The sequence below is a fragment of the Orussus abietinus genome, unplaced genomic scaffold, assembly GCF_000612105.2.
Source record: "Orussus abietinus isolate OABI.00-Male unplaced genomic scaffold, Oabi_2.0 scaffold7, whole genome shotgun sequence".
Lineage (NCBI taxonomy): Eukaryota > Metazoa > Arthropoda > Insecta > Hymenoptera > Orussidae > Orussus > Orussus abietinus.
Window position 1 is genome coordinate 1,948,213 of NW_019394453.1, and position 22,012 is coordinate 1,970,224.

At 44.7% G+C, this 22,012-nt stretch overlaps 1 protein-coding gene and 1 long non-coding RNA gene across 19 annotated transcripts; one reads left to right on the forward strand and one right to left on the reverse strand.

Annotated features, from left to right (window-relative positions):
* The first annotated feature begins 63 nt into the window (after positions 1-63).
* Positions 64-20,415, forward strand: LOC105704090 (sex-lethal homolog). 18 transcript variants are annotated; one of them, XM_012433004.2, is made up of 7 exons: positions 64-289; positions 4,266-4,801; positions 4,913-5,088; positions 5,177-5,290; positions 6,724-6,884; positions 17,162-17,197; positions 18,441-20,415. In XM_012433004.2, exons 2-7 carry the CDS (start codon positions 4,427-4,429, stop codon positions 18,683-18,685), a joined length of 1,107 nt encoding a protein of 368 aa, XP_012288427.1. In that variant the 5' UTR covers positions 64-289; positions 4,266-4,426; the 3' UTR covers positions 18,686-20,415. The 18 variants fall into 18 exon arrangements, with proteins under 18 accessions (XP_012288427.1, XP_012288421.1, XP_012288433.1 ...); XM_012432998.1 differs by having other exon boundaries at positions 65-289; positions 4,450-4,801; XM_012433010.1 differs by lacking the exon at positions 64-289 and adding an exon at positions 2,026-2,713 and having other exon boundaries at positions 4,450-4,801.
* Positions 816-3,426, reverse strand: LOC105704093. Its single transcript, XR_001104421.2, has 2 exons — positions 3,296-3,426; positions 816-1,797 (listed from the first exon to the last, which is right to left on the reverse strand). It is a non-coding gene; the product is annotated as an uncharacterized LOC105704093 (long non-coding RNA).
* Positions 20,416-22,012: the final 1,597 nt, after the last annotated feature.

Consider the following 22,012-nt stretch of genomic DNA (forward strand, 5'->3'; position numbering starts at 1 on the left):
CAGAGATGGCAGTGGCGTTCAGCGTCCTGATTGGCTGACGCCATAACCTAGGGGAAAGGCGCGAATGCGCAGGAGAGTGTATACTGCGCAGTCGTAAAATTACCGCAAAATGCAACACCGCACCCAAAAATCAACTCGGCGGCAAAGGGACTAGTGCGCGTAAAGAGAAAAATCGGTCACCGCAAGAGGGTCGTTCCGTATCCGCGATCTGATATGTGCCATAAAAGGTTAGGACCTCCAAGCACCCTCCAGCTCGGATCATGGAAGGCTACATGAATCGCCAACCGAAGTGAGTTACGCACACACTAGTACTTTCTTACCATTAAACAATTTTGGAGTCATATTTGGGTCTCATATCGACGCTCCGAAAAGATCGGACACAGTCCGTGAAGAAATTTTCTTTTAGGGAATCGTCCTAACATTTAGGTTAAGGTACACGATGCGTTCCGTTGACTGGAAACAAAACGCCATAGTTGCGTGCCTATGCAATGCAGTCGGACTGCAGTGGTAATTCGGTAACGAGAACGCGCATGACGTCTCGAGAGGGGACCATCGAATCTCCAGGTTTATTATTCTCATGTTCCTTTTGGTTCACAGTAATCGCACATCCGGGAAATGAAAAGGCGAATGCGGAAGAGCGAGCAACGGAGCAGGAAAACTGATTACGTTGTTTTTCATGATTTCATAAAGTATCGTAGGATGAGGCTCCGTAGGAGATCTTTTGCATTGGTTGAGCGTAAGATATCAGTTAAAAAAATAAATACTTTTGATGCACAGCGGGAGAGCGGGACAGGACATGGATGCTTACCGCGGCAGATTAGTTACGTTATTTATTGAACATTACCAAGATCACAGGGCGTATCTAAGTATACCTCCATGATGCTAATACGCAGAATAGGGTCGAATGCAATGCGAGTCTGCCGAATAAATATTCAGCTGTACGACAGGAGAAGGAAATAAAGAACATGCATTGCAAACAGAGGAAGAACCGTTAAGTTACTTCATTGAGAACTACTGAGCCTAGCCAGTGTTTTAAAGGATATCTCCATAATGGTAACGGACGGAGCAGGATGAACGCTAAGCTGCTATCAGTAGCTTAAACGTTTCCTTTAATCCAATTCTAACGGAAGAGCCGATGGAATAAATATTTTAACTTCGTACATAATTATTCGTTAACATTTTCATGTTCTCCGAAAGGTCTAGAAGATTTCGATCTAATTTACAGCTCGCTGTGAATTCTTAGCGAATACATTTTTTTCTAAAGATATCCCCGAGTCTTCTGCACTTTCTATGCCTTTATACAGTACAAATTCCAAATAGCTTTATCTCATCGCAGAGCAAAGACGCGAACGCAGTAAACAAAATCGAGGAAAATCGAAGAATCGCACAAATCGCAGAAAATGCGCGATGTCGCAAAAATTGACAATCGCCTGGCGTATGGACGATACTGTTTTGTTAAAAACGTTCAGAAGAAAGATGCGAAAAGCCATTCAAGTCGAGTCCGTTCTTCTGGAGATTAGTTTCATTGATTTCGACCCGGCGAAGCGGTGAAGCGATCTAACAATTTAACGATCTAACGACCTAACGACAGTCCCAGCCCTCTTCAGGTTAAAATATCCCGGAAGCTCCACCACGAGGTACGTCGGTAACGCCCTGGATCCCTCCGGGATGTCATCTTCATAATTTTTCAGCCTCAAATCGTCCAAAGAGCATCCATTGATCGATAAATCGATCCGTTGATTTCTTCGCTCATTGTCTTCCTTTCTTTTCCGCGTCTCTTCGCTTACGCCCACTACTCTTAAAATAAAAAGATAGAATAAAGTAGGAACGCTATGAAACAAGGTTTATCGTAATCCACCCAGAAAACAGGATTTAACATTCATGGGTGACTGGAGAGGAATTTAGAAAATACGGGATATTTTTTGTCGACCTCCCGTTAACGAACTTCGGCGATGAATGGAATTTCGGAGTCGCGATAAGGAGGAATACATGAGTTGAGTGATTTATTGGGGGACTTACGTACGGAGCGGTGTGTGATTGACTAATTGATTACTCGATTGGATTTATGTGCCTTCCGTTATCGCGCCTCGTTAACCCCGGTATCTCCCTCCTCGCTTGATCCTTTTGTCAGTGGACAAAAGTGCGGTTTTAGCGGGTGCGTGGTCACGTGAGATGATTCCCGTCACTTTTCAACACTCACTGCGGGGTGGATTCAATGGCAAGTAGGGTTGGATAATTTCGGGTTTTTCGAGGTTTTTGACGTATATGTATTATATAAACCAAGTAGTTTACGGTAGAATATTATATGTAGAACGTTACGTTACCAGGGTAATATAACGCACTGAAATTTCTATTTATCCCTACCGAACCCTGATAGCAAGGCTCAAGTTATGTTTATATCAGAAGGAAAACAATGCTCTGCGAAATGGTGGGAAATTAGGGGAAAGTGGAAAAGGGGGATAGACGGTCGGGGGATCCTTTTTCCTTGGAAGTTTTCGTTTGGTCATTTTGGCCAGGTTCGAAAAGCGGCAACGCTGTTCCGGGGTACGGTCGGAGGGGTCGGGAAAAAGCGGTCAACCGGTGCCGAAAACCCTCAGTTTCAGTCGTCCGGGCGGCGCGTTACGGTCATTAGTAAACAAACGTAGAAGGGAGCACTCGGTCGAGCATCCCGAACACCGCGTTGTGGCTGCGCGAGACCGTCCTTCCGACCGTGGTGAGTTTTCTGCCGTCCGTATCTCGGAATTTCGGAGCCCGGATCGAGAATCGGATCTCGCTTGAGAAACCCTCGTTCGTTGCCGGCAATTGGAGGTAAACAATTTGTGCGCTGGCAAAGAAAGGAGGAAAAAAGGGAAGAGGGAAAAAAAAGAAAAGTTGGCGTGGTTGGTCGGGGCGTTGCGGCGTCGCGCGGTTCGGTGGCGTGCCGCAAGATGGCGGCGCCGATGGCGCGTCAGTGCCTGGGCCGAGCTCAGTGCGTTCCCGCCCGGCGAGTCAGTCGTGTCCCGGCAGGAGCTGTGCGCGTCGCATCGGGTCTCTTGGTGTCGCGTCCGCGCGCGTATGTGCCCCCCTCTCTCTCGGCCGCTCGCTCGCTCGCTCGCTCTCTTTTTCTCCCTTCGCCCACTTCTACGTACTCGCGCAATGTGCTTACATAATTGTACGTGCATACTAACTGCATACGAGTGACGTGAGTGAGTCCGTGCTTTTGGTAGACTTTCTTTTATTCTTTTGCGTGCGTCCCCTTTGCTCGCCCTCCCCTGTATATCGCTCCCTCTCTCTCTCGCTCTCTGTCTCTATATACCTGCGTTTAGAGTAGCCTGTACTCTTCGTATTTCCGTCCTTGTCCGATTGGCGCGTTTCACGTCCGGGCGTCTCGCTCTCTCTCTCGCGCGCACCGAGCGTCGGGTTTGGCTTCGTATCTCTCCGTCCTCCTTCTGACAGCTTGGTCGATTCAGAAATTCCGCCGGGATTTCCCCCTTGACCCGCGTTGCGTTTAGCCTCCTCTTTCCGTGATATTCGTCTTCCTTTTCCCGATTTTTGGGCCTCCTTGGTGCGCGGGCGGTTCTAGTCGTGCCAGTTTTTGAGCCAGCGCCTCTCGGGGACGCCGATAAACAAGTAATTGCGGGATCATTTTCAACGGTTTTTCCTCCCCCCTCCCAACGCTGTTGGAGGACGCGCGTCCGTTTTATCGCGCTTGCCAGGTTCTTTCTTGGCACATGGCGAAATTTACGTGCCTTCGGTGCCGCGAATAGGATATCGACTCTCGGGGGCTTTCGCGAGAGGGAAGACCTACTTTCAATTAGTAACCATACGAACGAATTGGCCGAGCGATCTCATATGCATTCTTCTAACCGTAGCTTAAAATAACGAGCAGCCACTGGCCCCATCGAGGATCCCCATAGGACTCGGTGGTATTTTGTTTTTGGTAACGAATCGCTTCTCGGACTCTGCTAGTACGGAGCTTTGTACTTGGACAATTGTTTAAAGCTATATCGGCTATGGAAGGAGGAAATTATAGGTAACCTAGAATTTTTGTTTCGTTAGTAGAGGCCTATACGCGGTGATTAATGTGCGTATCGGAGTTATAAGTTAGTACATGGTTATTGCAAATGCATTCCTTGGTATGCCTTTAGTATATACCCCGGTGCCAACCGTCTGGATGCATTAGTTTACGGCTTTGCTTGATGGATTCTTCGTTCCTTCACTTAATTTTAATTCGCTCGTTCCGTTTTGTCCTTACTTGCCTTTGTTTGTTTGTTTCTCGTACACAGGTCTGGCATCACTCACACGCACATTTATTTTCTATTTATTTTAAAAGCTTTTAAAGAGAAAAAAGCGACAATAAAGACAGGCCATTGGGCAATCATGGCATATCGCGGGGAAGACCTAGTAATGGATTTGTTTATATTTTTTGTATTTGCCGACCCTGTCGATGGTTTTGCTCGGCGATATCAGCTGGAACGCCCAACAACGGCAGCAGCCCTTAGACAACTCGAGCCAACCGAAGCAGCAGCAGCAGAACCAAGGATCGAACCACTCCGCTGGAAGGGACTTTGGCAGGTTCCGCAACATGACCGATCAACACGAACAACAGCAGCAGCAACAGCAACACCCACAGCAACAGCAGCAGCACCAACAGCAGCTTCAACAGCAGCAACATAACCAGCAGCAAAACAAGGACGAGGATGAACCACGTACCAACCTCATTATTAATTACCTCCCTCAAAGTATGACGGAGAAGGAGCTCTACAGCATGTTCGTGACGATCGGACCGGTAGAGTCCTGTCGAGTCATGAAAGACTATAAAGTAAGTGCGATCTCTTTCTTTCTCTCAAATATTTTGAAAAGTTGCAACGATCGGTCAAAAATTGACTGCAAAACTAAATATATTTAATCAGTTTTTACTGTTTCGTTACAGACTGGATACAGTTACGGATTTGGTTTCGTGAACTACACGAAAGCAGAAGATGCTGCGACTGCTATAAGTACGTTGAACGGACTGCAAGTGCAGAACAAACGGCTGAAGGTGTCCTTCGCACGTCCCTCCGGAGAAGAGATCAAGGAAACGAATCTTTACGTTACAAATCTTCCAAGGTACGCACACGCACGATGGATCTCCCTAATTCGTAGCGTTCTCTTATACACCGATGTTGTTTGACAGTACTGTCTTCTAAAATTACAGAAATATAACGGAGAGCCAGATCGATGACATCTTCAGCAAGTATGGAAACATCGTGCAGAAGAACATCCTCAAGGATAAACTGACCGGACTGCCCCGGGGCGTCGCCTTCGTTAGGTAAGTTGAGTTATCCTCGTTCTTTGAATCGCATAAATCATTGGTCCACTTGTCCAAGTGTGATTTAGCGAGGACTCGCGAAATAAACATCACGTCCGGCGTCGAGAGGAAGGCCGAGGGAGGTTCTAGCCTAGCTCGAATCGACTGGCATCTAGCCATTGTTTTCACAATTAGTAACGCGGCGTAGTAGAAAACGAGTGACCGGGAATGCTTTTCTGTTTCCTCCGGATCGCACGTCGACGAGATTATAACCTCTTTCGCGTTCGGTTCGCGTTGCGTCAGTCCCGGCGACCTAACCTCTCGATCTCATCGTGAGGTGCACGTGCACGTGCTTTTCTTTCCTTCTTTTTTTTCTTTTGCGGCACCCAGAAGCTCTCGTTTCGAGTGTGTAACCAGCTCTAAAAACCCGGTCTATCCGAAAATTGGATTAAACTCAAAATTCGCCTGCCCAGCTGTCACTCTCGTCGCATTAAACTGGACGACATTATGCAAGCCCAAACGGCCGGTCGGGACGCGCGAATAGCCCCTCTCGCGTACCGTCGGATCGTGCCAGAATATTTCTGCGTGCTCGACTCTGTTTCTCTCTTCCCCCTTGACTTGCACAATTGCGATTTACGTCTTTGAGTGCCATCGGGCCGCTCGACCCGTTTGCGAATTCGAGGGTGCTGCCACTGTTTATAGAAAAGCGCCGTTATGTCAAATCTCGCGGCTGGCAGGTGCAGATAGCTTATATTAGGTCGAGGAATAAGTTACCTTCTTTTTCTAAACCTTTCTCCAAATTGGGTACACCAAATCATTTGAAACTTCAGCACTAAGGGGGCCCTAAAGAAGAATGCGATGCTGATAAAATATCATTAAAATAAAAAAAAATGTTTGTATTTATCATAGACTAGAATCGAAGGCACATTGTTTTTTTTAAATTAAATTTTATGATCATCACGTTCCCCCTGAGGATCTCGATAATCACATGCTGAAGTGCCAAATGATTTGGTGCACACGATTTGGAGGAAGGTTTTATCAATGTTTTGACGTTTTATATGTATAGAATGAAGTTNTTTATCGTAGACGGTGTTTGCCGGTTTGGATCGTCCAGTGAAGAGAGATCTTTTGTATATCCGTAAATCATACATATGTATACATATATGTACATGTGTATATATATAGATAGATATATATTTATAGATAGATATATATTTATTTACCGGTATCGTTTCCGCGTTTCTCGTTTATGTTCCGAACACATCTCGATAATCACATGCTGAAGTGCCAAATGATTTGGTGCACACGATTTGGAGGAAGGTTTTATCAATGTTTTGACGTTTTATATGTATAGAATGAAGTTTTCATGTCGCCTTAAGGCCGCGTGCGTCGAATCGGGCCCCGGTTGGTGTATTTTAATTCTAAGACTTTATCGGTTTGCCCAATCTCGACAGATTCGACAAAAGGGAGGAGGCCCAGGAGGCGATCGCCCGGCTTCACGGCACCGTACCCGAGGGAGGCTCAGAGCCGCTCAGCGTGAAAATCGCCGAGGAACATGGAAAACAGAAAGCGGCGTACTACGCGGGCTGGCAAGCCGGCTACAACCAGAGTCGTGGTGAGTACACTCGACATGATCGTTAACAGTGTTTGTCACGTCTTCCCTTCGAGAAATCACTTTTTCTTTCTTTCTTTCTCCCTTTTACGAAAATCTCTGTCTTTGCCTCCCTCCACTGTCCGATAAATCTCTCTTCCTCTATGATTTATCGTTTCGCATTCTCTTTCTTACTAACCGTTTATTACCGCCCGGTAGCGGAGAGTTGACTCGACGCTCGCTTTTTAATTGTCCGTTTACACGGTTAATGGTATGTATACTTGCATATACACAATTGCATGCAAGCTAAGACGCGTTGAATGTATATTTAATGATATTTGTTTTGATCTCTCGTCTAGTATCTTAGTGATTTGTCGAAAAGTTGGGCTAAACTTGCCTGTAGTAATGTATGTAAATTTCCATCGTTTTTTATCAGTGCTTTTAAAAGGGACACATAATCCGTAATGTATGTGTAACGTGTCTTACCGGAGGAAAAGCCTCTTACGAGGCTTCGACAAAGTCAACGATCTCGCTGTCGGGCGTTGAAAACAAATTCGTAGCTTCGCACCTTCTTTTACCCTCTAACTCTCTCTCCCTCTTTCTCTGTCTCTCTCTCTCTCTCTATTTCTCGATACGTATACAGAAATCTACACGGTACACGGTATTATGCATCTACTACATGTGTACACACGTCTTTCGTTGCACTAAACGTATCCTGAATTCTTTTAAAAAGATACAATGAACGAAGAGATATATGCTAGAGGACAAAAACAATAGGGGTTCTTTTCGTGCTCTCGTAGACGTATGTACGACATTGTATGTACGTTCCATTGACGACTCGCGCGTGCATTGCTCGAAAAAGTGCGCAGCCCGTTTACGTTCACTTAGTTAATTGTCTAGTCCTTCGTTATCTCCTCTTTGTCGGGCATTGGGTAGAGTTACATGTGTGTTACTTATATGTGTATATGTTCACGGCATATACATACACATATTTATATTTATATATTAGGACTAGTAATGTAAGTGGTACCTCTCTCCCCTCGTGCCGTTTCCTCCTTTTACATTCTCGTCTTATCGCTCTTCACCTTTGGTTGGCGCGTTCTGTTTCTTTGCGTCTTTTTTCTTCTTCCTTTTTTTTCTCTCCTTTTCTTTCCTTTGGACTCTCGTTTACGTTCTCCCACACCTCGCCTCTCTGACTGTTTGGCGAGCATATCATTCGGGCCTTTTAATCATCCCCTTTGGCATGCCTTCGCAGCCGGTGTGTTGTTTTCGTCTACGAGAAACGTGATAACGTGATAAGAAACGTGTACACGGATTTACACGAATTTGCGGGGTTTTCTTCTTTTTTTTCTCCTTTTTTTTTTTATTCCCCCTTCAACGAGAGGAAAAAGACGCGATCGCCATATTTCAAAGTGTCAAGCTTGCAGGGAGAGGAGTCGATAACTATTCTGAGAATTATCTCACGGTGTTAACGAGGTGTGTGTGTGTTTTTTTTTGGTGTATGTATGTGTGTGACGAGGTCGAACCCCGAAGTATTTAACTCCCTCGGAGAGACTGGTGTGAAATTATTATTTTTGTTTTCTTTTTTTTATATATATATATCCAAATGTGTGAACAGTCGTAGGACGAGGCCGTATGTGCCGTTCTTATTGTATTCTGATTTATTTTTGTTATCTTATTCGTCTGTTCTTTTTTTTTTTTTGTAACCTGCAAACCGAGATAAATTGGTCTAATGTATACGTGTTTCGCCAGAGAAGATGGCCCACCCTATGACGGAGCACCACGAGCACCTTCGTCCGAGTTTTTGAAAGTGCTAAAAACGAGGTGCTAACCCCTCCCGATTGGACCGGGAAGCTGCGATATCGCGGGGAGACTTGTTTGTTTATTTATAGTTATTTATTTCCTTCACGAAGAAGTTCCCGGTTAAGCGAGTCCCGCGGTCGCGTCTCGCCGGATTCGCGGGTTTTCTTATTATTTCTTTTCTTTTTTCCCAATCTTTTCTTTCTTTATTTCTTTATTTAATTCTTCAAGTGCCAAAGAGTGTTGTCGATGCAGTGATATCGGGGGAAGAGAAAACAGGGACTGGAGAGAGAAAAAGTAAACGCAAAAAAAAAAAAGGAAGGACATTCTGTAAAGTGTGCGACGATCGATTCGTTTCTGTGTGACCGGTGAATAATTATTGCAAGTGGTAGAGGAATTACGAGGGGAACCTGAAGAAGACCCCGAAGTGGATGCCGAGAAGATGGCCTCCGATGGATCCCCGGGGATATCGAGTCGAGATACTCGCGAGGAATAGAAAGACTTTCGTTTTTGCCCTGTGGAGGAGGTACCCGACACGTGGAGGCTCTTCGAGGAGGTGGAGAAACCTGGAAGACACGTCGACGACCCTCTTCGTCGGCCCTGCGACGAAATGCCCCCCCCCCCCCCCCTTTTTTTTTTCGGTGTTGCGTGTACACGAACCGTGAACGTCGCGTCGACTCGTTTAAGCTTCTTCGTGGCTTCGATTTAATTTATCGTAGACGGTGTTTGCCGGTTTGGATCGTCCAGTGAAGAGAGATCTTTTGTATATCCGTAAATCATACATATGTATACATATATGTACATGTGTATATATATAGATAGATATATATTTATAGATAGATATATATTTATTTACCGGTATCGTTTCCGCGTTTCTCGTTTATGTTCCGAACACTGCCGAGGCAAAATATAATTTCCCTCCTCGTCAACTGGCCCAAGAGTTGTTTCTCTCTCTATCTCTCTATCTCTATTTTATTCCCGCCTCCTACCGGGGAGTCTTCTTTTTTTTTTTTTCCCCTTTCGTTCTTTCCATTTTATTCCTCTTGTCCCGTGCTCTCTGATGTCCCTGCTAATTATTGCCGAGTTTGTAAGCAGGGTGCAGCGCTACTCCGAATTCGAAAGCTCGGTCGGGGGAGGAAGGGCTGGAAAATTCGATTGGAAATTAGCGGGCAACCTTGCGCGGGTACTTTTTCTTATTTTTCTTTGTACTCTTTTTTCTCCCTTTTTTTTTTATACTTCTTCGTTCTGACTGACCTGGCGAATCGAGTTACCTCACGGGCATTGCAAAGATCGCGGTGAGAACGGGAGCAGGCTGCACCGTGACTGCAACTCCCTTGCAAGCTGCGCTTCGCTGACTTCCAAGTTGCATGCGTGTGCCTTGTTATGAGCATTTAGGCCGATTACCACGTTAACGTGAGGAGAGTGCATCTGAGAGAAATCATGTCTGTCTATTTTTTAACTGATGTCTACTTCTGTATTTCCAATGCCTACCAATCGGCGAAGGGGAGTGCCTGTACGCGACCAGGAAAAAATATCAGCACTACTCCAATTATCACAATTAAACGGGGGAGAGCACGGCGGGCGTAATTGCGCTCGGTCGCTCCTTTAGGGAGGAACTCTAAGAAGGGATATCTCTTCGCTTCAAGAACCGGGAAATGGGAAACGAATATTAAAATCTTGAAGAAAATTAGACAACCGCCTGGGAGGGGAGGTCCTTCTTAGAGGCCCTTAATGATGATCATTACCCGGAGAGTAATCTGGCCGAAATTAGATAAAATTACGTGTACGCCTCTCGAGCGTTGTTTAACCAAACTTGGTTCGCTAGAAGTTGCGGCTGTGCGCACACTGATAAAAACTCCAATGTAAATTTATATACTCAATTGTTGGTTGTTTCGAAGACTAGGGCAATTCCATTGAAATTACATTGTCCCTGTGACGTCACATTCGGTGGTCTGAGTTAAGTTAATGACAATTATAACTTGTAGATTTATGTAAGAAATAGTTGATCATTTCACCGTCACGGTAAATTGCTGTTGCATTACAATTAAGTTAATGAAAATTATGACGTAACTTGACATTCAATTCAAGTAAAAATTCATTAACACGGTAAACACACGGTGTTAGGCCTATCCATACATTTTCTATTGCACGGTGTTTCCAATTTTCGTTTATCTGCGTGAAAACTGCAGTTACGAGGGTGTGCAAAAATGTATGTAAAATTGCATCGATTTTTTATCAGTGTATCTGAAAGAACTCTCCCTTATCCAGCGATGATAAACGTCAGCCCTTTCCGCGCTGAAACTGTATAATCCGAATTTCTCTCCTCGTGTAACGCGATCGATTAAGTATTGATATATCCACGAATTGGCGTGTAAATGTCTCGTTACTCTATCATAAGTGTTGACTCAGATTTTCCAAACGAGGGGAATTCTCGTCGGCGCCGGAAGGGCTGAGACGAAGTCGTAGACCTTAAGACATGTAGTTGTTAAAAGTCTCGATCGTGCGTTACGCGATCTCGGTACACATCTTTCTCGGTCTCTCGAGGCGTGCACCGTCTTCCTAGAGTGTTTTAAGCGTCTGTCGGGCAGGTTATTTCGGAAGGCGCCCTCTCGCTTAGAAGTTTCTTCCTCGATACGTAACTTTGCTTGATAATAGCGCCGTTTACGAGGTCGTACGATGCGTCGATATTAGGTAAAATAAATAATAAAAAAAAAAAAAGAGAAAATACGAAGGAGAGCGATCGTAGGAATCGTCGGCGATAATGAGAGACAGGGTATGATCGAGACAAAACGTGTTAATTGACGGATTAGAGGGGAAAGTTCGGTCCGGCCGTCACGATCGTTAAATGTCTGAAATTCCGTAGGACTAATGCTGTGTTAAAATAGTCTGTCGAGACTTTGGTCGCGACCGAGGCCTCGCTTAATGTTCCACGACGGCGATGGCGACTGAATTTCCTCCCTCGGTGGTTACATTTACGGCCTGTAAACGTTATCGATCGTTATCGCGTAGAACAGGGAGAATCGTTGTCTCCCTTCGGTCGTGACAGAGAGCGAAAATCAAAAGCGAGTAATCGTTCCCTAAAATGGATCGCTGTGACGTGACGGATCGCTGGTATTGTCGTAATTAAAGTAATCGTTCAAGTTTTCCGGCTACGGCTGGGATCGACCGGTTTTTTTATTTCACTTAAGGTGTTATCAAAGGGTCATTCTATTATAAATGTATATGAAACGTCAAAATGTGTATAAAACTTTTCGCCAAACTGGATGCATCGAATTGATGGAGACTTCAGCATGTGATTATGTATAGACTATTTTTTTCAAGAATACTTTTTTTTTTTGTTGAAAAATAACATTTTACGAGCACCACGTTCTTCTTTAGGATCTCCATAATCTCATGCTAAAGTTTCCATCGATTCGGTGCACCCAGTTTGGAGAAAAGTTTTATAAATATTCTGATGTTTTATATATATATATAATGATTCTTTCTTATCACGTTAAATGGCGGTCTTTTAGACAGTCTTCGAACGAATACTCCAGAGCGGCCTCGAGTCGAAATTGCGGGTTTTCGGAATGCTCATTCGGCGGATCATAATGAATCCTGATAACGAATAAGGGACTCGCGCGATCCCGGAATTTTGTATGAGTGTCACCGTGGGCACGTCTTTCAATATCCTCGAATCACCTGGAATTCCATCGATTTTGTCTATCGATCAGGGGTATCGGGAAATCTTATCTAGATAGTTTTCCGAGCGACAATCAGAGCCTAATATCGCAATTGCTATGAGAGATTCGTTCGAGCGACCACGTGTGCGAGCCTTTGCGACCAAAATCTGCTGATACGAAACAGGCGAGAGTGTCGTGAAAAATGAGTAAATTAATTAAAACGCGATGATGTTAGCCGAACTGCCACGGGGAAATGTCGTCGGGATGCGACGAGGAGTTATCCAGTCGTGGTGTGAGAAGCGATAAGGTGGTTGGATGAAAGAAAAAAAAAATATGATATGGAGGAAAGTGAAACTTTGCCCCCCCTCGCGAGGAATTTAGTGGGATCGCTTATATTCGCGAGTCGTCGCAAATTGGGGCCGCAGAGGCTGTGATTAGGATTTAAGGGTTGCCTAGATTACTACGGCCAGTATTTTTCATCGTATCGATATTACGAGACATTCGTCCTTTTAACTCTTAGACGTTCTTGAGGTGATATGAAAGGGTCATACTCCATATACCAAAACCTGGAGATATAAAACTTTTCTCCAAACTGGGCGCACCGAATAATCTGAAACTTTGCCGCGTGATTATGGAGGTTCTAATTTCAATTTTGGAAAAATCATTCTTTTCTTTTTTTGGTTCTTGGGTCCGGGAGAGGTACAGAATTTTCCTTCGAAAAATGATGTTTCGCGAGTTTCAAGACCTTTATTGGGACCTCCGTAATCACGCGTTGAAGTTGCAGATTGTTCGGTGCAGCTTTAGAAAAAAGTGTTATAAATATTTTGACTTTTTGGTATGTATATATGACACTCTCATAACACATTAAGAGGGAAAACCGCAGAAATCGAGCAAGGCGATGTGGAGAATTTGTTCATTTTTTGTTTTTCTTTCTTTCTCTCCTTGTTTTTTTTTTTTTGTAGTCACGGAAACGACGTTTCATTCAACGGGAGAATGGTGTTTATCGTTATTTAATTTGTCACTGTTAGTTCGACGAGGCCTAATTGTTCTAATTTTTCATCCCAAGGAAGAATAAGGGAAGTCTGGAAAAATGTCGCCTTGCTCGTAATACGCGTCGCAGTATTTTTAGTCGCGTAGATATATATCGTACATTCTTACAATTAGTGGCTCGAGAAAAATGGCGGATAGGACATTTACTCGTGGGATTTAATACCGCGAACGAGCGTTTAGGTATATATTATATACACTCGTCCCGAGTGGCGTCGAAACGCGACCCGTTTCCGATAATTACATACGAGCGATCGATCGATCGATCCTCGATCGGTCGCGCAAGTCGGTGCTCAAATCGCTTAAGGTAAGGCACGGCGATATTAGAGTAAGACGGAACGAAGGCGGGAAAGAGAAGCGAGAAAGAAAAAGAAGAATGTGCTCTCGTAGGATCGTTTGGCGAGTTAATCTATGTACTTTAGTGGTTAGGGGTCTCGGAGGCGATTTTTTTTTTTGCGTAATCTGGGATTTTCTTTTAATTTAACGACCCGTGGAATGCTCGCCTCGTTCCTTTTCCTTTCCTCCTAAGGTCGCGTTTCCACACTGAAGAAGTGAGGAAAAGTTTTTTTTTTATATATATAAATATTTTCACATTTTGATGTATGTATAGAAGAGAGAAATTCCATATCACCTTAACTTGCACTCGCGTCCAATTTGTGGTCGAAATTGTTATTCTTAACGTGTAATATTTTCGTTCCTATTGTTGTATTACTTTTGCACTCGACCAGTGTCGAGTTTTCTGGGTGAATCAAGCATTTCGTATTTCGGCGAGTCCGTGAGTCACGCTCGGATAAATTGCGCAAGGCGCTCTCCGTGGTGATGTATGACTAATTATTTGCGGTAAATGGAACGACATGACGGAGAGTCTGGCCAAGAGTAAGTCCTCGCCAAGTTGGCCGCGGGCTGTCTAGTAAAGTGCCGGCCATTTCTCGTTTCCTGAATTGTCGGCCATCGCGGGATAATTCGAGAGGCGTCAAAATTTCGGGACCGTCGCGTATTATCGCGGTTATGGTCGATTATGTGATTACATGTCGGGTTTATGGGGGCGAGGTTCTAATGTACTGAAAGGCCCTCCGAGACCCCTTCCTGCTTAATGCGCCGAATGAGGTTCTTCGTTATTTGTTAAGCTTCTTCGATGCACGAGACACCTGTCGCTGGTCTTTCTTGCCTTCTCTTTAAACCCTTTCTAAGGAGTCTCTCGTTCTGGATATTATTTTATGGTACTTAAATTTGTGGGGCCTTCCGGGAATGACCGTCCGTTGTTGCCAGTGGGTTAACCTTTCGCAAACATTGCAGTTCGCTTCACTGATGAAATGTTCCCATATGGAATGAACCTGTTATCATCGATATCTGACTTGATGAAGCGAATTGCAATGTTTTACGAAACCTCGGGTCACTGCACTGAGAAAAAAGAAAATTCATCGAACCAAAGAAATATTTCATTTCTACAAAGAATAATTATTTAACACAAATAAATTGTCATAAGTCCGAAGAAATGTTGCATTTGATTTATTTGAGTTTAGTTCAGTCAAATGATTGTTCCTTGAATTGAGAAAATATTTCTTTGCTTCCTTGACATTTCTTTTCTCAGGGTGGCGACAACGGACGCGAGTCATCTCCGGAAGCCAGCACAAGTTTAAGGAACAACTCAGACCGCAAAAGCTTAATTCCTTAATTATCTTATGAAGTGTTCAGGGTAAAAGGAAAATATATTCCTATAGTGTGGTGAAATGAAGAGGTGGACTTTTGACCCGATTCAACCTAATTTCTCGGTTTAATAAAGACTTCCGGCAGGTGTTAGTGGGTGTACTAGATGCAAGGTGCAGCATATGACAAACGTCATGCGAGAATAATTCTATGTCGGCTCGACCCGGAGATCGCGATGCATTTCTACGAATGCAGGTCTTCCCTTACACTAGTGCACGTTGCGTGTATGTCTTGTGTCGCGACAATCCGCCAGAAATGTTGTTTATATTCACATTCGGTGACGAGTTGAGAGATGAACAAAAAGAATCACGGACAGGCCAGATCGACGGGGGAGAGAAAAAAAAAAGATAACGTGGAGGCAATACCACCGCGTCGTAATTTCTGTCACTTCGATGTTCCGACAGGGAAATTTCTCCGCATTTAGGCGTGTAGATATACATATAGCCATACAGATCTATATACACACGCGTATATGTATATGTATATCCGGATCGCAGTCGCGCGTTACTTCGTAATCTATATATATATATATATAAATTATATATATTACTATTAACATTTACACATGTTGCAATCGTTAAACGAGTGTTCACGATTAATTATTGCGATTGTTTGTACATTTATATCTCTATGTTGTTGAGCGTCGTCGGGCCGACCAAGTCGGGTTGTTCGATATCTTCCTCTTTTTTTTTCTCGGATATATATCTCCCAGAGGGAGAGATTGAGACACTCTCCGGAGAGTTTATGTCGACGCGTTTCTTCGATTTTATTCCGCCGATCTTCGAATCCGGACTCTAGGAGGCCGCCCGTCCTCGTCTCTCAGGTCTCAACCTCGGATTTTGAACTTTTCATCGTCCGATGGGGTTGGAAAAACGTCCTTTCATTTTCCAGTGTCTATGGCGATGGGTCGAAAGAATGAAGAAAAATCAGGCCCACTGGATTTAATCGGTCCGATCGATCGGTATCGATGCGACACCTTCGATGGTGTTCTATTATCTGCGAGAAATCGGAACGATTAATCGAGAGGCGACGAGGGCGAGTCTCGCCGGGTCTCGTGAGCGATATTATTATATTCCTAAACGATATATATTGTTACCGAAGCGCGAGAAAACACGGTGTACCTTGTTGCTTCGTGGACATTTATTAAAAGTATTAAACTATTGTCATTCAAAGAGCGAGTACTTTATCACGGGCGAGGGCACTGGTAAAAATCGACATCTCTGGGGTTGCTGCAATATTTTTTTTCTTTTTCATCCGTCTGGGAAATCACATCTAGGGCTCGAAGCCTTCTAAGAGGAAACTTGAAGAAGACCCTGTTGAGGCTTCGATGCGAAAATTTTCTAGACTCGGGTTTCTATTATCTGTGAACTCGGCCCATTAATGTCGGTAACGATCAATGAGTGGATTAGAAAATTTCGAGGAAAATCCATCATCGCTTGGTCACTCTACCAGTTATATTATATTATTGTATATTATATTATAGTCCAAACTATTTTACGTTCGCCTCTCTCCTCGGGTCGTTCTCTCTGTCGATCCTTTGCGCCTTGTTTTCCATTTTCTTTCGATCTTCTGCCTCCCACCTTGATCTCTCTTTCTGTCTCTTTACATCTATATCCGTGTCTGCATCTGTATCCGTATCTGTCGCCTTGCCTTGCCTAATTTTCTTTCTCTTTCTCTCTCATTCTATTCGCCTATCTGTTCTTCAAAAAGAAAGGAAACATGTTTATCGCCATTATTTATCACTGTCGGCGGTATCTCTTAATCCTTTACACTGTGACAAACTTGTGTAAAATTACCAGGTGTCGGGAGAATTGGTTAATTTCTTTTCTTTTTATTTTTTTTTTATGGTGGTTGATGCGGTTGGGGTGATTTAATTTTTTATATTTAGGGGTGGTGGATGGCTAGAGGGGGGTAGTGGGAAGGGAAATGCAAAGGTTGTGTATTGGTTTTACGGTGTAAGTGGGAGAAGGTGGTGAATTTATGCGTCGCGTCTCTTTGCGAGACCGAGGTGTCGTTGCGGAGGAGTATTGAAGCGTAATTTTACCAAACGTGTACCAAGTCAAAAAGGAAAACGTTATTTTGCAGGAAGAGTGAAAGACGGTCCAGCAGCGAGGATCAAAGGTATTTTTCAATATTTTTATTCTCTCCTATCGCCGGGATCTCTGTTGTGTACTTGTCGTCGGTGTCAGGGACGTACGTTATGTGTACATTTGGAAGAAAAACTCATCGAACCAAAGAAATATTCTGCTAATTTAAAGAATATTTAGTTGACTCAAATAAATTGTCACAATTCCAAAGAAATTATGCATTCAATTTATTCGAGTTTATTTGAGTTGAATGAGTTCATTCGTTGAATTAATAAAATATTTCTTTGCTTCAATGATATTTTTTTCCCAGTGTCGGTAATCCTGGAATCGAGCGAAATTGGGATTCAAGCTGGACGCACTGCTTTTAAGGTTATGTGAAAGGATCATTCTCTATATATAAAGCACTTTCATAACACCTTAACAGTTTTTATTTAGGAAGCCATTTTGTTTCCGTGAAGTCAAACTCGTCCCTATTGTTCTTCTTCTTCTACTTACGTGTCCATCAACTTTCTCAACGCTCCCCTTGAGCTTTTGGAGAAATTAGGCTTCAATAATCGCGGGGAACTCGTTGATCGCGAAGAGACATCTCAGTAATTTTACACAGGCTTCTTATACAGTGTAAAGAAACGGGTCTCTAGTCTTGAACGTCCCGCGTAAAACGCGCCAGAGCTGCGCGCCGATAAACGGGATAATGTAATTGAGAAATGCATTGAATGCCTCACATTATTATGTAATACACGGTGATACTTCCTCACGTGCGTATCCGATTCGGTGGCATAACCTCGTGGCCGAGAAATCAGCTTTCGATCGGTCCTCTTCGCGACATCGCACGTCACGTGATCGGGTGGCCATCTTGTTTTTCCGCAGACCCGACTCAAGATTAAGAAAATTGATTTCTCCCCGAGATTCCACTCGATCTAACAGAATTTCGATCGGATACCTACGCGTGAAAGCATCGAACCTTTTTAATCACAAGAATCAGCTATAAATGGAAAATTAGTAAAGCCCGCCTGGTGTAAAGGTCAGTCCGAAAGTCTCCCTAGCGTATTTCCACTTTCCACGAGAAATGCGACCAGTCGAACCGTTTCAACACCCGCGTCGATTTTATCGCAATATTGAACAGCCCTGGTTCAATGACATTTATTTATTTTCTCAGTGTACCTAGATATCGAGCGCGAATATTTGTCGTTGAATATTCGACTCGTCGCATCGGTAATTTCAACCGACGACCGTTACGGCGGGAGATTCAAACGGCTAATCGAGTTTGATTTTTCCAGGTGCTGGTCGAGGTCGAGGGGGTCCCCCCCCACCGCCGGGCATGGGGATGGGCCTGGGGGGCGGGCCAATGATCGGCCGGGGGGGCGGCTTTGGACCCCGCGGTGGCCATCATGGCAGTTTCCTCGGAGGCGGCAGTGGGGGAGGTGGTGGCGGCCCGGGAGCTATGAGGATGGAGAAGATCCACCCGCACCGGTTCAACCCCATCGGCATGGGCGGCGGATACGTGCAGCCTCACTTCTGGTGACCGGACTCCCCGCGTCCAAGGGCTCGGCGCCCCTACGACCGCTGACTCGGCGACGCGCCGCCCATGGGGCGACGCCGGCCTCCGGGAGCGTCCCGAGTAGCGCCCCCGCGTCGCCCTGTCGTCGTTCGGTTCGTTTCCGTTCGTTCCTTCGTTCGTGCGTTTCGGTCCCCGTTTCTTCCCCTCCCTTTGCTGCGCGGTCACGCGGAGGTTGCCTTTTAAGGAGGGGGCTCGTAGGTTAACGGTTGCCGGATTTCGAGAGTTAGTTTGGTAGTGGATCCGCGCCGAGCGTGCGCGCGCACGCCCGCCGATCACGTGACCGGTCACGCCGCCATCTTGCTTTTTTTCAACCGTCGACGAAGAAGGGAAATCGCTTCCTAAGGAAATTCCTGTTACCACGCGTCACTTTAGGCACGCTAGTTCGGATATTAGGTAATGAAGGTTATGAATTGTAAAATTATTGGTGGCGGTATGTCTCCCGTCGCGTGTTCTGCGTTTAAATTGCTGTAAGATATTGTATCGTCGAATTGTACCGATCCTTTGATCGATCGCGGATCCCTGTATTTCGGGCGTGCATGCGTATGGAATTTCGGACAGATCTCTGCACCGACTTTGACAAAACGAGAGAGAAAGAGAGTTAGAGGCGAGAAACCACGGCAGTGTAAAGTCACGGCGCAGGAGTCTTAGAATTCTTGTATAAACTATGGCGTCGGTTTACCGGACCGCAGGTTGGCGTAATAGAGGGAGACTTTCTTTTTCATTTTTTTTTCTCTTCTCTTCGTATAGTTAACGCAGTAGAGGCCGCGACAAGGTTTACGGTTGAGATCGTTGCGCCTCGGTTTTTAATTATTAGGCGGGATTTTTCAAGTTCTCTCTCTCGAGAGAGTTCGCGCACTTTGCCGACCCCAGGTCGATTTCGCATCTCGCGGCTCTTCTCATGTATTAAGCAGATATTTGTATTAACACAATCAATTGGTTAACGTCGAAATCCCTCGACTTACTGGCGATATTCGGGACTATCTCGCCGGGGCGAAATAGTCCCTGGAAAAATGGCTCGGGCTTCTCAGGAAATTCCGTCGCCCGTGTTTCGCTTCGCGGAGGTCAGCGGGTCCGCGTGTTGTACATTTTCTTTTTTAAACCGATAACGTTTAATCCACGGTATACATGTGTGTATCTGTAGGGCTGTTTTATTGAGGGGGACGTTGGGAATGGCACTGGAGAGACAGTGAGCCAGTAATAAATGATTATACGAACTCGTGTGCATCGGATGCATCATGCGTGCACACGAGATGCAATCCGCGAAACGCATGCAACGTCGACCCGATCAGGACCCGAGAATAATGACGATCCTAGAACAATTGTCACGATTTATATACGTATGTAATTATCGGAAATTAGTGGGCAAACATCCGTCGACCTGCGACACGACTAGGATATCTCCGATCCGGTGGCGAGAGTCTCCTTGCCGGAATCTATGGAAGTAACCGCGATATGTCCGGAGAGAACGTCTTTGTTAATCTACAAGCACTCCAAAATGCGAACCTATTGTCTGGCAGGGGGCGAAAACATATTAAGATCAGGTTGCACATTAAAAACGCATTAATTCAGCGCGTAGCATATGCTTCAAGAAACATTTGATGCACCTATATTCCGGGAGATTCCCTTTATGTAGATCTATGTACACGCAGCAAGTGTTTGTTGCATTAAGGGGGTGTGAAAGTGGCGTAGAAGAGGTGTCGTTTATGAAACTTCTCCGAACTGGGTGTACCGTAATTCGCATTGTAACCAAACTTTACAATGCGAATATGGAGGCTGTAAAGTAGATCCTAACCCATGAAATTACAATTTTTTAAAATTGTTTATAGACATTTAAAAAATTTTTTATATAGAATCAAACTTCTTGGGTGTCGGAACCTTCCTTATAGCCTCTGTATTCACGATGTAAAGTTTGAAATAACTCGGTACATCCAGTTCGGAGATAAGTTTCATCAACGAGACCTTCGACGTCACTTGCACATCCCTTTAAGGTGGTATTAAAGTGGCCTCTGAGGGGTAATTTTACCACCCGATTATGGCGGCCCCGAAAAAGGTCCTGACACCCGTGAAATTTCATTTTTTATACAAGAGTAATGTTTACAAAATGTTTATAAACAAATTGAAGAAAGTTATGAAGTCTCGTGGGTGTCGGGACCCACGAAGTTTTAGGAGGCGACACGTTTGCCGCGTCGTTGGTGTGCAACCTGATTAAAGGTACATCTTGCGTTCTTCAAGGTCTGTAGCGGTTCCTTGCGTCGATGTTCGATTTTTGTAGAGGATGTTCGCGAGTACCGATGCCACGCCCGATGCGCAATGAGACTGAATTTTTATAGAAGACAAATTTTAAGCGATCGTTGAGTATGTAAACGTGTACGGGCGCCGCGTTGAGCATCGTCCCCTTAGGGGAATTTATCGAGGATTTTTGGAGCACCTCTCGAGGAAGAAAAGGGAGATCGTTGGCCTAGGTCGTGGTCGGCTCGAGCCGCAGCTGGTTCTCGCGGATTTGTTGTATCGTTCGGAACAGGTGCTCGATGTTCGCACCGAAATCGGGTTTTCAGTGAACTCGATGCGGTATCGCGAATTGCATGTGGTTCGATTAGGGGAAATCAATAGTAAATTGCCACACTATGTGCGGTCTGCTCGCATTCTGAACAAATTGAAACGTTTTTGGCTCCTAGAGACTGACGCCCTGCGCATTTGTGTGCCCTTTTATGGATTTCTGCGACTATTAAAGAGATCCGAAAGTGGCATCCGAGGAGTCAATCCTGACATTTCTCCAAACTACATGTACCGAATCGTCTCAAACTTTACAACGTGAATGTCAAAACTATAACGAAGGTCCTTACACCCAGAAAATTTCATTTTTTTTTAATACAAAATTTTAAAAATCGCTATAAACAAATTTTACGAAACATTGAGATTTCATGGGTATCGGGACCTTTCCTTTAGCCTTCGTATTCACGTTGTAAAGTTTTTGAAACGATTCGGTACACAAGGTTTGGAGAAATGCTGATATACAGATGACTTCTTGGACGCCACTTTCACATCGCCTTAATTCTATGCACTGGAAAGGTCTTATTCAAATGACAGTAGGTATGTTGTGTGCACTAAGATGCTTCGTTTCGCGCCGTTGGAAAGTTCAGCGCGAAGAGGTTTCCAGCGGCGCCGGAAACGGTTATTGTTTATTGTTAAGCGAATTTTTGCGAGGACCCGTGACCGACTCGAGCCTCGATCAGGAGTTTCGGAACGTTGTTCCCATCTTGTCGGGCATTTACGTCGTCGTCTCCCGTGTGC